A 13,800-nucleotide genomic window follows, 5' to 3' on the forward strand; every position below is an offset into this window, starting at 1 on the left:
ATATTCAGAATCTCTTTCATTTCTTTTATCATTTTTTCTTTTACCTGGGAGATTATTTCGAGTTTGAATTCCTTTAAAGCTTCCTGGTTTTGCTTGTTAATTTCCGTAGCTATTATGTCTGATAGTTGAGGTGAATGGCATATATTTCTTCTATATACATTGCTCCTAGGGTTTCTTGAGCTGGGCTGGAGGTTTGAGGTTGTAATTTGGTATTTCGTTTTGTCATTTTCCTATATTTCTGTGTTTCAGGTGTTATTTGAAAGCTTCCTCAAGGTCTGTTGGAAATCCACTTCTATGTTCACAGCTCCTGGGACTCTGGCACTCTGCTCCCCCAAGCCACTGGGCCTCTAGAACCAATGGCCCTCTTCTGCCTGTTTAGAACTCCGTAGTTCCAGATAAGCTGGGCTCCAGGGACACTGTGCACCCACCTGCTTGCTGGAAGCTCCACAGTTCTCCAAGCGCAGCCAGAATGGAGAGGCGGATATAGATCCCTCAAACCCACTTACGCACTTCACTGCACCCAGAAGCCTGGAGGGTCCGGAACAGTCTGGGCTTGGGGCAGAATGCACTGAGCACTTACGCAGGCCACGGGGCCTCTTGAGCTGGTGATGATCGCCTGCTTGCTGAGATATCCACAGTCCTCCAGACACACGGGGAGGCGGATGCAGGCGCCCCAGATCCTCCCCACCCTTCCTCTGCACCCAGATGGTGCAGGAGTCCCTAATAGGCTGGACTCCGGGGATAATGTGCACCCACCTGCTTGCTGGAAACTCCACAGTTCTCCAAGCGCAGCCGGAATGGGGAGGCGGATGTAGATGCCTCAAACCCCCTTATCCACTTCACTGCAGTGGGAAGCCTGGAGGGTCCCGAACAGTCTGGGCTAGGGGCAGAGTGCACTGAGCACTTACCGCAGGCCGCCGGGCCTCTGGAACTGGTGATGATCGCCTGCTTGCTGACGTATCCACAGTCCTCCAGGCACACACCCACATCTTTTATATCCGTTCTGTAGTTAATAGGCATTTGGGTTGTTTCCAAGTTTTAGCTATTACAAATTGTGCTACTATAAACATAAGTGTACCTATATCACTGTGACATGACATTTTCAATGTTTCTGTAAACATCCAGAGGGAATAGCTAGATTGAATGGGACTTCCAATCCTAGTTTTAAAGGAATCTCCACACTGTTTTCCAAAGTGGCCACACCAATCTATGCTCCCAACAGTGGAGAAGTGTTCCTTTTCTCCCCTGCCCCACCCACATTTGTTATCAATTGATTTCTTGATGGTAGCCATTCTTTTTGGACTGAGAATCTCAATGTTGTTTTAATTTGCATCTTAAATGACTAGTGATAGTGAACATTTCTTCATGTATTTATTTGCCATGTGTATTTATTCATCTGAGAAGTGCATGTTCATCTCACATGCCCATTTTGGATTGGTTCTTTGAATGAGGGGCCTGATGTTTGATATAAGTCCTTTTGTCTGAGCAATAAACAGCTGACTAAAATTCTTTCCTATTCTATGGAGTTTTGTTGGACTCTGTGGGTGATGTCTTTTGAAGTGCAAAAAACTTTAATAAGGTGAAATCCCAGTTGTTGATTCTTTGAAGTACTTCCCATGCAGTTTGCATTTTGTTCATGAACACTTTGCCTACCCCTATGTCTTGAAGACTTCTACTTACCTTATCTTCCACTAGATTTAGTGTTTCTGCCTTAATATTTAGATCTTTGATCCATTTTGACTTTAATTTAGTACATGGTAATAGACATGGGTCTAGTTTCAGTCTTTGGCATGTGAGAAGCCAATTTTTCCAACACCATTTATTAAAGAGGCTATCTTGCTTCCAGTGAACATGTTTAGCTTCTTTGTCAATGATAAGGTAACTATGTGTCTTTGCAGTTGTGTTTGTATCTTCTAACCTGTTCCATTGATCCTCAGGTCTTTTTCTTTACCAATGCCACACCGATTTTATCATTGTAGCTTTGTAGTATAATTTCAAGTCAGAAATTGCGATGCCTCCTACCTTGCTTTTGTTGCCCAGAACTGTTTTTGCTATTCTACGTTTCTTCTGTTTCCAAATAAATTTTAGGAACGTTTTCTCTAGATCTGTAAGGTTTTTTAATGGTATTTTGATCGAGATTGCATTAAATCTGTATAACAGTTTCCGCCTTTTTCACAATGTTGACTCTTCCTCACCAAGAGCAAAGGATATCTTTCCATTTTCTGACATCCTCTTCAAGCCTTTTTTAAAGTACTATAGTTTTCAGTGTGTAGGTCTTTTACATCGTTTATTAGATTGATTCTTAAATATTTCACTTTTTGGATGCTATTGTGAAAGGTGTTATTTCCATAATTTCTGTCTCAATGAGTTTGTTGTTTGTATACAGGAATGCTATTGATTTTTGAGTGTCGACTTTGTATCCAACTACATTGCTGTATTTGTTTATTAGCTCTAGTAGTCTTTTGATGGATTTTTGAGAGTCTTCTATGTAGAGTATCATGTCATCTGCAAATAATAATAATTTAACTTCTTCCTTTCCTATCCTTATTCCTTTTATTTTTCTCTTGTCTGACTGTTCTGGCTAATGTTTCCAGAACTATATTGAATACGAGTGGTCATAATGAACATCCTGAAAACTTTCAGTTTTTGTCCATTTAGTATAATGCTGGCTGTTGGTTTGTCATAGATGGCTTTTATCAGATTGAGCTAGATACTATCTGTTTTGAGTTTCTGTAGAGTTTTTATCATGACAGAGTGGTGGACTTTATCAAAAGCTTTTTCTGCATCTATTGAGATGATCATGTGATTTTTGTCTTCGGCTCTGTTGATGTGGTGTATTCCATTAGTTTGCATATGTTAAGCTACCCTTCATTCTTAGGTTAAATCCTACTTGGTCATGATGTATAATCTTCTCGATGATTTGCTGCATTCTCTTTGCCAGTATTTTATTGAGAATTTTTGCATTGATATTCACTAGTGAGACTGACGCATTAGTTCTCCTTTTTGGTTGGGGGCCTTTCTCTGTTTTTGATATCAGAGTAATACTTGCCTCCAGGAATGCTACTCATTTGTTTTAATGAATGATTCTTTGGGTAAAGCTGTTCTTTCCAAGATAATGCTATTTATGAAGGTACTTTCTGCAGGACCATGAATTATATAGCTAGCAAAGAGATTTAGAAGATTTTTATTTCTTGTTCACATCCAGAATAAATCTGATTCAAAGGTGTAATCCAGCCCACATGTTTTAGAACTAGAAACTAGAACCAATGGACATTTTATAAATTTCTAATACAGTTATCTCTCTCTTTATTTTATATTATAGGAAAGTTAAAGGAGGTAACATTGATGTACATCCATCAGAAAAAGCACTTATTGTTCAGTATGAAGTAGAAGCTACCATTCTTGGAGAAATGGGTGATCCTATGTTGGGAGAACGAAAGGAATGCCAAAAAATGTAAGTTTTTCATTTGTGTACATTTTGAAAGTAGTGAATTTTAACATACTTTATGCCAATCTGTTATTATTTTGATCTTTATGGGTATTATTACAGTATTCTTCATAGCATAATCCACCTAAGTGAGAGATTATATTAAACTATAACTAAGCAGTATTTATTCCAGAGAAAATAAGGTTTTTGCAATTACTAACTTGTGAGATAAATTATAAAAAGATGATTATATGGGGCTTTTTAGTTTCAGAAATTGAGATCTTAGGTAATCCCATGTTGTTCTTTATTCTCTGGAATTGCAGAAACTAGTGCTACTTTCAGAAATTCCCAAGTGGAGCCCACTTGAATTCATTCGTTGAAAATACAGTGTTAATTATGTCAGCAATAAGATTTTTCTGACTCAAGATATTGGTCTTAGCTCTTCCTTTATCTTGCATACTTCCCTTCCTGCATTTGCCAGGATACCTTGGGCACTGGCCTTTTTATGAACTTTAAGTTGTAATAGTGACTTTCCTTTCTTCCACTGTCCTGTGGAAGTAGAAGAGTTTTGAGACTTCCCATGTGTTCTCCCTCAATCCTCTTTGTTCTATACAAAACATGTTGACTAGTTAACTAAATTAGAATTTCTATTTCTATTTTTTCTGGAATTAATATACTGATGGTATATGATAATGTTTAGCGTACTAAAAAGCACTTTAAGTATATAGTGATTCTGAAGTAAGAGTGATTTTTCCCCACACAGGGGACATTTGGCAATGCCTGGAGATAGTTTTACTTTTCTTAATAAGAAGCAATACAATTGGCTTTTAGTAGGGTAGAGGCCAAGTACTGCTAATTGTGTTATAGTACACAAGATAGCCACCTACAACACAAAATTGCTAAGCCCCAATTTCAGTAGTTCTAGAATTGAGAAGCCTCAAGTATCTTAGTAAGAGCTATTAATTGATTCTCTTGTTTGGGTTAGAATAAGCCTAATATATATCCATTCCTTAAAGATAAATGAGTCCTGTAGATTTTACAGTGGATTGAGGAGACATAACATGCATACACACACGCTATAAATTGTAGTGCATACCTTTTTATTCTGTCATACTCTCCATTTGTTTTACCATTGCTTGCCTCCTAAGTTTTATACATTTTAAGAACACATGAAAATCTCTTGAGATCTCATAATTAACTTCGAAAGAAAAGCTAGCATACTGGATTCTTTGCTTTTAGAATTTTGTATATCCATACTTCAGGAGAAATACATTTTACTATTTAAGGATATAGTCACTGGCTTTGTTCAACTGGCATTTAGTGAAGAATTACTACTTTTGAATATGCCTGCTTTCTACATAGAGTTACATTCAATAGAGAGTCACATGGCAAGAGTTACTACTAACTGTGGCTGCAGTAAATACGTTTAAATTTCAGAAAAGTTAAAAACCCTAGTAACTCAACCTTGTGTTACTCAGGGTTGGCTGTGCAAGACTTGAAAAGGAGTCATATTGTGGTATCAAAAGAAAACTGTGGTTTTGACTCAGAGGTTTTGTCACTGGTGAGAATGAGGAGAATCTCATGTAGATTCAGACAGGTGTGAAGTGAGACTGCTGTTAAGTCTGAGAGGTCAATGATATGACCCAGACCCGGAAGACTTTTCATTCATTCTCTAGTGTTAATCAAAGGAATGTGCAAGCACATCCTCAAGTCAGTTTCCTGAAGGTTTCTCTATGAGAAACTGATGGTCGTGGTCCAAAAATAATACAGGCTTTACTTTGTGAGTTTCCAGTGTTCTTAGTGAATCAATGAATCAATGTATTTATTATATGGAAAGTAAATGTATAACTGACATTTTCTTAAAAGATTTTTGCCCTATTTCTCTGTCCTTTTATTAAATGAAATATTTCAAAGAAAAACTACACTAAAAGCAGAAAACCTGTCTATTACTTTGGATAGAAAGAGAACACATCAGAATGCTAACATATGTGTTTGTAGAAAACAGATCTGAAACAGATTTCAAAGACTGTTTGTATTAAACCACAACCCCTATTTGAATAGCTAACATCTAAAACACTAACAGTAACAGACATTGGCATGAATGTGAAGGAACAAGAACTCTTATAGTTGGTGAGAATTTAAAATAGCATACATTTGGGAAGAAAACTGGGCAGTTTCTTACAAAACTAAACATAGCCCAACAATACAGTTACACTCCTAGATATTTACTCAAATATGTTGAGAACTGAATTCCATTAAAGAACTGTACATTAATCACTTTGGCATTATTCAAAATTAGTAACAATTGAAAGCAACCAAGATACCCTTTAATTTTGAACTGATAGACAAACTGTGGTACATCCATACAATCAAGTATTATTCAGCAATAAAAATAAGTGAACTATCAAACTATAAGAAAGACATAGAAGAGGCCAGGCATGGTAACACACCTATAATCCCAGCACTCAGGAAGCTAAGGAGGATTACTGTGAGTTCCAAGTCAGCCTGAACTAGAAAGTGAGTTCAAGGGCAGCCTGAAATGCATAGTGAAACCCTTGTCTCAAAGGACAATAAATAAATAAACAAGAGACATGGAGGAATCTAAATGCATATTGTGATGTGAAACAGAGCAGTCTGGACAAGCTGTATAAATGTGGTTTTTGAGGTTTTCTCTAAATGGACTCTGTTTGTACCTTCTTATGTACAGCAAAAGCTATTGAAAAACTAATTGGTAAAAGTCTTTAAAAGGCAGAACAAAAGTAACTCAAATAGATTAAGGAGAAAAGGATAAAGGACAGAATATTAGGGTGCTCTGCTGTTGCTGCTACTGTTGTTCCAAACAATAGATACCGCTCTAGCAAATTTTAACATAAAAAGGATGTATTAAAAACTACTGAGTGGGGGCTGGGGATTTAGCTCAGTGGCATAAGCGCCTGCCTTGCAAGCAGGCAGTCATGAGTTCGATCCCTGCTACCGATAAAAATGAAAAAGATTAAAAAAAAAAAAAACCAATAAAAAACTACTGAGTGGCTCACAGAATTCCTGGATAGCGAGACAGAGTCGACTAAGAGCTGAAGGTAATGTATGTGTTACTCTACTAGGCTGGTTTAGAAGAGATCATCTGCGTCTAGTAATGGTCTCACAGATGCTAAGTTTAAAGCAGTTCTCTCAAGTCTGCACCAATACTTCCTCCAATATAGGTGGTCTCCTCTGCTGGCAAAGCTAGCCATCTTCACCAAGAAGTAATTCCACACAGTGGATACTTGCTTGATTCTCTCTTTTGAGTGTAAGTCTTAGATGGAACATATGCTTGACAATCTTTTGTCACTACTTTGACTTTATTCAGTACCAAATTTTGTCTTTGGAATTTTCCCTTAAATTATGAGACCATGTAAATAAGCAGTTAATTGTCTTAAGACTCTGAACCTTCATGGGCCAGGGATTTAGCTCAGCGGCATAAGCGCCTACCTGGCAAGCACAAGGTCATGAGTTTGATCTCTGATACCACAAAAAAAAAAAAAAGACTCTGAGCTTTCTTTTCTTGTTGAGTCCCAATGAATTTTCTAGTTTAAAAGGGAGGGTGAGGGAGAATAAAGAGAGAGGAATAATCTAAATATTAAAATAATTTTTCCACGAAATTCCTCTTAAAGATCTTGCAATGCATATTGGTTTTTTCCCTTCTACCTAATGTGACTGCCATCATAGCCACTAAGTCTGAAAGTAACAGTATCTTCTCTTATTCCCAACTGGAGAAAACGTAACGTGAAGATACTTATTCATTTGTGTTAGAATGGATCCTCAAATGCAATAAGGACTAAAGGTCCTATATATTTTGTATAAATATATGTCTTTAAAATAAGATTTCTGAATATGCTGACTTGCCTAGAGATTCAGAAAACGTTCTATGTTGGCTTTTGTAATCAACTGTATGAAAAGTATTGCCATTTATTTTTCTAAGCCTGATTATAAATAACACTTATTTTGCTAAGATTCTGTGGTCAAGAGCATGTGGACTATATAACCTATAAATAACATGTATTTTAAAATAGTAGTATTGAATTTATCATGTACTTTCATAATATCTGAGTTGGATATTGGTTATGTTGCAGTATTCGTCTAAAGGGTCTCAATGCCAACACAGATATAACTTCCCTAGCACGGAAGGTGGTTGAAGAGTGTAAACTTATTCACCCCTCAAAACTAAATGAAGTAGAACAGCTGTTGTACTACCTGCAGAATCGTCGGGATTCATTGTCGGGAAAAGGTACGTAGAACTGGTTTTTTAAAAATGCAAGTCCTAAATTATTAGACTGTAGTTAAGATATTTGAATATTGAGAGTTTTTTTTAATTTACCAATGTTAAGGGCAAGTAAGCAAATGAAAGAAAGAACATGCTAGCTTCCTAACTACTAGCTTTGATGCTTCTATGTAAAATAATCTTAATTGTTTCACTGTGTGTGTGTCTGTGTGTATAAAATAAGCAATAAGAAAGGACTCTTTCATATTGATTGTAGAATAAGAGAAAATTTAGAGAAGATCCACTTTCTCTGCCTCTTACTAGACTTACATTTTCTGAATTTCTTGTTGATACTTAGTTTATCATTTGAGTGAACTTTTTAAGTGTGTCTGTTTGTGTATATGTGTTCAGATCTGTATCTGTCTACATTACATTACCCTAAAAATACAATTTTTGCAAGTCTTTCTTAGGAAAATATTATTCAGTTTCTTAATCTATATTATTACCACTCAGCTATCCTCAGTTTCTTTGTAAAATAACTAGATATCAGAGCTAAGACAATAACTATTTATAAAAGATATTTTTATGTAATGAAAAAACATGGTGCCAAATTAATAATTCTGAAGGCAGTTGCAGTCAATATCTTTAAACCAAAGAAACCCCTGTCAATGAGTTTTCATGACAAATCAGTATTTCTCATTCCTACGAACTAAACAAATATGAAAATGTTTTTCTACATGGTATTTGTACTTCACAGGCAGAAACTTTGTTCTAAAAGTGATTGAAACAAAATAATACTGGATTTTGTGATTCATTTCTTTAAATGATTTTTTCCTTTGCTAATTACAACCACTATCATAATAAATTGTCTGATTGAAACAAAATTTATCTGTTGAGATTATATGCCCTCATCTGGATTAGCTACTATCCTCTGAAAATAGTAAGGGGCAGTTCTGTTGTATGTTCTTGGTAATTATAGAATCAAGTTTTGACTTAAGGTACAAGGATTGTAGGGCTGGGGGTGTGATGTGGCTCAGTGGTAGAGTTCTTCCCTTACATGCACAAAGCCCTGGGTTTAATCCCCAGCACTGCCACCCCCCAAAAAAAAAGAAAATAAAAAAGGACAGGCATTCCTTAGTTTTTTGAGCCATATTACAAAAGTATTTATCTATTTACTTATTTGCAATGCTAGGCATGGAACTCAGGACCTTGCACATGCTGAGCAAGCCCTCACCCCCTCCATTCATTTTATTTTATTTTGAAATAGAATATCACTAAATAGCCTAAATTGGGCTCGAAATTGTGACCCTTTTGCCTCCTTCTCCTGCGTAGCTGGGATTTAGATGTATGCCACCAAGCACGGCTAGTAGAGCATCTTTGATAGGTTGAATTTTAGGAATGATTTTAGGAAGTGAAATTACATTTTTAACTCAAAAAATGGCTCAAAGTTGTGTTCCACCTCTTTAGATACCTCTTTCTTAGGAACTGAGGATTAAATTAGTATACATATTAAATATTAGTCTTTAAATTTATGATCTTTTGTCAGAGCTAAACCAGTTAATTATGTATTATGTTAGCTTGTAAATACACCTATCGTTTCTAATTCTTGTGTTACTTGACATATTCAGATTATGAAATTATTCGTTTTTCTTTGCCTTAATGACTTACCTCTTCCCACTTTAAATGTGAATTGGGGGGGAAATAAAAAATAATTAGTTAATTAGTTTGCTTTTGTTGGTAAATCCGGTTAATGATAGAGGAAGTTAAAATCATTGCATAATGTAACTTAGAAATTAGTTAAAGCTTTTATTAATTCATCCTCTACAAGATAGTCACTAGAATAGATGGATGTGTTGTAGATCCTTTTTTATACATTTGAAAAGATAAATTTTATCAACCAGCTAATGTTAGTATCTCTAGTTTAAGTAGAATTAAACTCAGATGCTAAAAAATTACTTCAAAACTCTGAAATCCTATTTCTCATTTAAAAAATTTTTTACAGAAAAAAAAGAAAAATCAAACAAACCTAAAGATCCACCACCTTTCGAAGGAACAGAGGTAAGAATATAATGAATTCTGATCTAATAAATGACTAATTGAAAGCTATTGCCTTTTGCCATCAATAATGCATAAAATCATGTTAGTCAGATGTGGAATTTAAAAATGATTAAATTTAGATTTACCTGAAAAAGGTAGATAATCAGTGTTATGGATTAAGAACTGGTGGTCAATTTAACACCAGCTGGATTACATCAGCATGGCATTGAGCAAAGATGCTCCACCTGAGGAAAGTTGCCAGGATAAATAGGTGGAGAAGAAGGGAGGTGTTGAGGGTTGAGGTGTTAAGCGTTGTAGCATTGTGGGTTCTCATACGAGTTGCTGTCTGAGCTGTTGGTTCTCCTGGAGAAGCTTTGGTCCTCATATCGAGCATTGCTTCTTGGCTCTGGAGGGGAAGGCATGTGCTGTTTGGTCTCCAGGATGAACTCTGTCATGCTGCTTCCTGGCATGTACTGGACTGTGCTTGTCGTTGGAGGAGCTCAGGGCTTCCATGTCGCTGAGGACAGGTGTGGTGCCTTTCAGGATAGCCCTGGTCTTTGTTGTGAGTGTGACTTCTCGGCTCCAGCATAGAACCCTCATCCCACTAGCACAGCTCCTTCATCCTGCTGGCATAGACTTTCTAGCTTCCACTGCTGAACCTTGGGTCTTCCCGGCATGGATCCGTAAAAGAGACTGGCAGGAATCCTTCTTGTGGGCTCTGGACCTCCAGTTGGACTTGTGAGAGGCATTGTCCTGAGCTCTGGATTTTTATCTTGACTCATGTGGGACATTGCTGTGGGGTTTAGGCTCTTGAGTAAATAATCTATGTCTTTGGTTTTGTGGATAGATTTCCTGCGTTTTCCTGTGTTAACTTCCGGTGACCATTATAAAAATATTATAAACTCCATGTCCTAATCCTGATTGTTCTCGTGTACAATCCCTGACTACAACAATCAGTATTAAATTGATAATGATAAAAATCATTACTTGTGGTTCAAATGTTTTAATATTCTCATTGCAATGTTTTAAAATATTGTTTAATCTATTGTAGTAGATACAAATTACTTTGTATTACATTTAAAATACTCTATGTTGATGGACACATTTTAAGGTTTATATATATTCCATTTGTCATAGTACTAAAAAACCTAAACCCTCCATGTACCAAAAATGGCTGCTATGGAAATTTGTTTATTGTCATATAGGACAGTATGTTGATCACAAAATGTCATTCAGTGACTATGTATACTGTTAATGTTAAGTACTCCTCCCTCTTTCTTTGTTTTAGATTGATGAAGTTGCCAACATTAATGACATGGATGAATACCTTGAATTGTTGTATGAAGATATTCCTGACAAGGTTCGGGGTTCTGCTTTGATTCTACAGCTTGCTCGAAATCCTGATAACTTGGAAGAACTACTATTGAATGGTGATTTATGTCTATAAATATTAAAAATAGAAAAATTATTGTAAACTTTATTACTCGGTGAGGTTTGGATTTATAACTTATTATGGATATGCATATATATTTCATACCTTAGATATTTATGTTCTGAATGCTAGTCCTTTTTATTTTCTGTTTCTCTTGCCTTTTTATGGAATATCTTTTTTCTTTTTACTTTCACTCTGTTTCTCTGAATATAAAATGTTTCTGTTGTAGGTAGCATATGGTTGGATCATGTTTCTGTTTAATCTAGTATTACCCATTGCAATGGTTAGCCTACTTAACATTAATGTTAAGGTATACTTATAAGGTAAAATTTACATCTAGCATTTTATACTTGCTTTCTCTGTAGTTTTTACATTTTGTCCATCTATTCCTCTTGTTGCTTTTGTTTGATTTTCTTGTTTACTGTTTAATCCCCTATCACTACATTTTCTTAAGTTATTGTATTTTCTTAGTGATTGCCTTGGATTACAACTAACAATTTTAAGCAGTCTGTTTGCATTAATATCAGCTTTATTTCAACTATATAAAAATTTACTCCGAAATATCGTTTCCTCACTACTGTTTTGTATTGCTATCATTATACGAAGTTACTGTATTTATACCCTGTAAGCTTATCAACACAAGTATATAACTATCACCACATGTATTTTTTATAAGTCAGGTAGAGGAGAAATCAGAAATATGATTATATTACCTTTTTATGTTTATCCTTATAATTTATTTATGTGGATTTAAATTGCTATATAGTCTTTATATGTGTATATATATATATATATATATATATTAGTTTATATCTGCTGTTGATACCTTGTAATGAGTTTTTTATGATAGCTATTTTTTTAACTACAGAATTTCTATGTATAGAAATTCTCTTGTATAATTTACTTCTCTTTGGTGAAGCATCATTCTCATACTTTTACATACCTTAATTATTTAGACATGGTTTCTTTCAGTTTTTTAAGATACAGGTCACTTAAAATCTTTTTTTCACCAGTTAAGAAAGTGTGCTTTCTCATGGACAGTTTCTGAACATGGATCATGCTGTTCTGTTTCTTCGCATGCCTCATTGTTGAAATAGTATTGCAGCAACTCTGAGACTGAGACTCCCTCTATCTCTGGGATGGTATTTGTTTAATGAATTTCATAGGTTAATTCTGTAAAGTCTGTGGTCTTTGTCTGTACAGCCACTGAACTCTTTTTAGGTCTTTGTAGAAATTTAGTTCCCACAGGATTGAAAAAGTTTATTTTGACCTTTTTTTTTTTACCAGTTTTCCTATTTGCTTATAGAGCAGTGGACTTTTATAGTCTTTAATCTTCCTAGAATTCATTTTTGTTAAAAATGAAAGTACAGTTATAATTTCTGTTTTTTTCCATGTTGAACAGTATTTATACCAATGGCGTATACTCATTCCTTTCCCATGTTTAGAAGTTCCTTTTTAATACTTTGTCTATCATTCTTTTATAGAATAGGTGCTTCTTGAAAACTTACTCTTTGCCAGAGATTCATAGATCTCTTTAGTGTCCTTTCTCTGTTCCTTTGGTCCAATGACTCCCATACCAGTGGAATGATGTTAATTGCTTTGTTTTGTATTTTGACTAGATTTGTAGGATATTTTTTAAAAATGCACCCGTCTATCCTTTTTTCCTTTAAAGTTTGTTTTGCTGGTCTTACACATTTGTTTTATGTATCAGTATGAGATAAATTTGGCATACTTTGGAAACTTGATTGTGATTGCATTCAGTCTATAGACCAATATGTGATGCTTTTCAACTTTTTATAAACTTTATATTTTCTTTTGGCTATTGATAAATTTTTGTGTAAGTCTTGCAGCTGTATTTTTATTGAGACATTTTTCTGTTTCATGCTAAAGGAAAACGAAGTAAAATTGGCCATGAAACCTAAGCCTATACTCATGACATTATAGAAGAGTATTTCTATAATGTATTAAGAAATACTATTTTGTCTAGATTATAATGGTCAAAGACCTTTTGGGAATTACTTGATTACTAGTGTTAAACTAGAATTACTAGTGTTAAACTTGATTCTCATTAAATAGGACTTTATGGAGATTTTATGTGTTGTAATGAACACTGCCTACCTATTTCACCTCACAATAATTCTGTTCAAAACATACACTATTCCAGGGCTCTCCATTGTGAATGTGGATACTGCTGTGAAATGTTGTTGCAGAGTATTTTTTGGTTTGCAAAAATCCACTCAGTGGATTAATGACTAATAGTTAATTCTCTCTTGGTAGTCTAGCCAGAACACTGAACTAGACTGAGTATTTTATAACCACAATAGATATTAATAATACAATGTATTAAATATAGTTGACCTTGGGTATTTAAAGATATTTGAAACAATTTCTATATTTAACATACACATATATTTATATTATTTCACTACTTCTAAGAATTTATAAGCCATGGGACAACTCTAATTTAAAATTAATCTTATTTCTTTATATTTACTTAATATATGATAATACTTAATCAGTTTATTCTTTTTTAGCTTCCTCTGTATATAAACGTAACAGTAAAGCTTATTAACATCCCTGGAATATAACTTTTTGGAAGATCTTTTTTATGTCTGTTGATATGTGATACTGAAATAATATATTTATTTTTGTGTGTAAGTTTTATTT

The 13,800-nt window shown here is 34.8% G+C and overlaps 1 protein-coding gene across 4 annotated transcripts in view; it reads left to right on the plus strand.

Moving 5' to 3' along the window:
• The window catches only part of Kifap3 (kinesin associated protein 3), a 173,758-nt gene that overhangs the window by 32,541 nt on the left and 127,417 nt on the right, over positions 1-13,800 (plus strand). For all 4 annotated transcript variants that reach the window (XM_063253658.1, XM_063253661.1, XM_063253660.1 and 1 more), the window contains 4 exons: positions 3,323-3,454; positions 7,537-7,691; positions 9,667-9,722; positions 10,990-11,131. In XM_063253658.1, the coding sequence (XP_063109728.1) occupies positions 3,411-3,454; positions 7,537-7,691; positions 9,667-9,722; positions 10,990-11,131 (397 nt within the window). In that variant the 5' untranslated portion in view covers positions 3,323-3,410. Of the gene's footprint in view, positions 1-3,322; positions 3,455-7,536; positions 7,692-9,666; positions 9,723-10,989; positions 11,132-13,800 lie in introns of those variants that run through there.

Source organism: Cavia porcellus, unplaced genomic scaffold (genome assembly GCF_034190915.1).
Source record: "Cavia porcellus strain 051 isolate PalLab524CR breed Dunkin Hartley unplaced genomic scaffold, mCavPor4.1 scaffold_7, whole genome shotgun sequence".
Classification (NCBI taxonomy): Eukaryota; Metazoa; Chordata; class Mammalia; order Rodentia; family Caviidae; genus Cavia; species Cavia porcellus.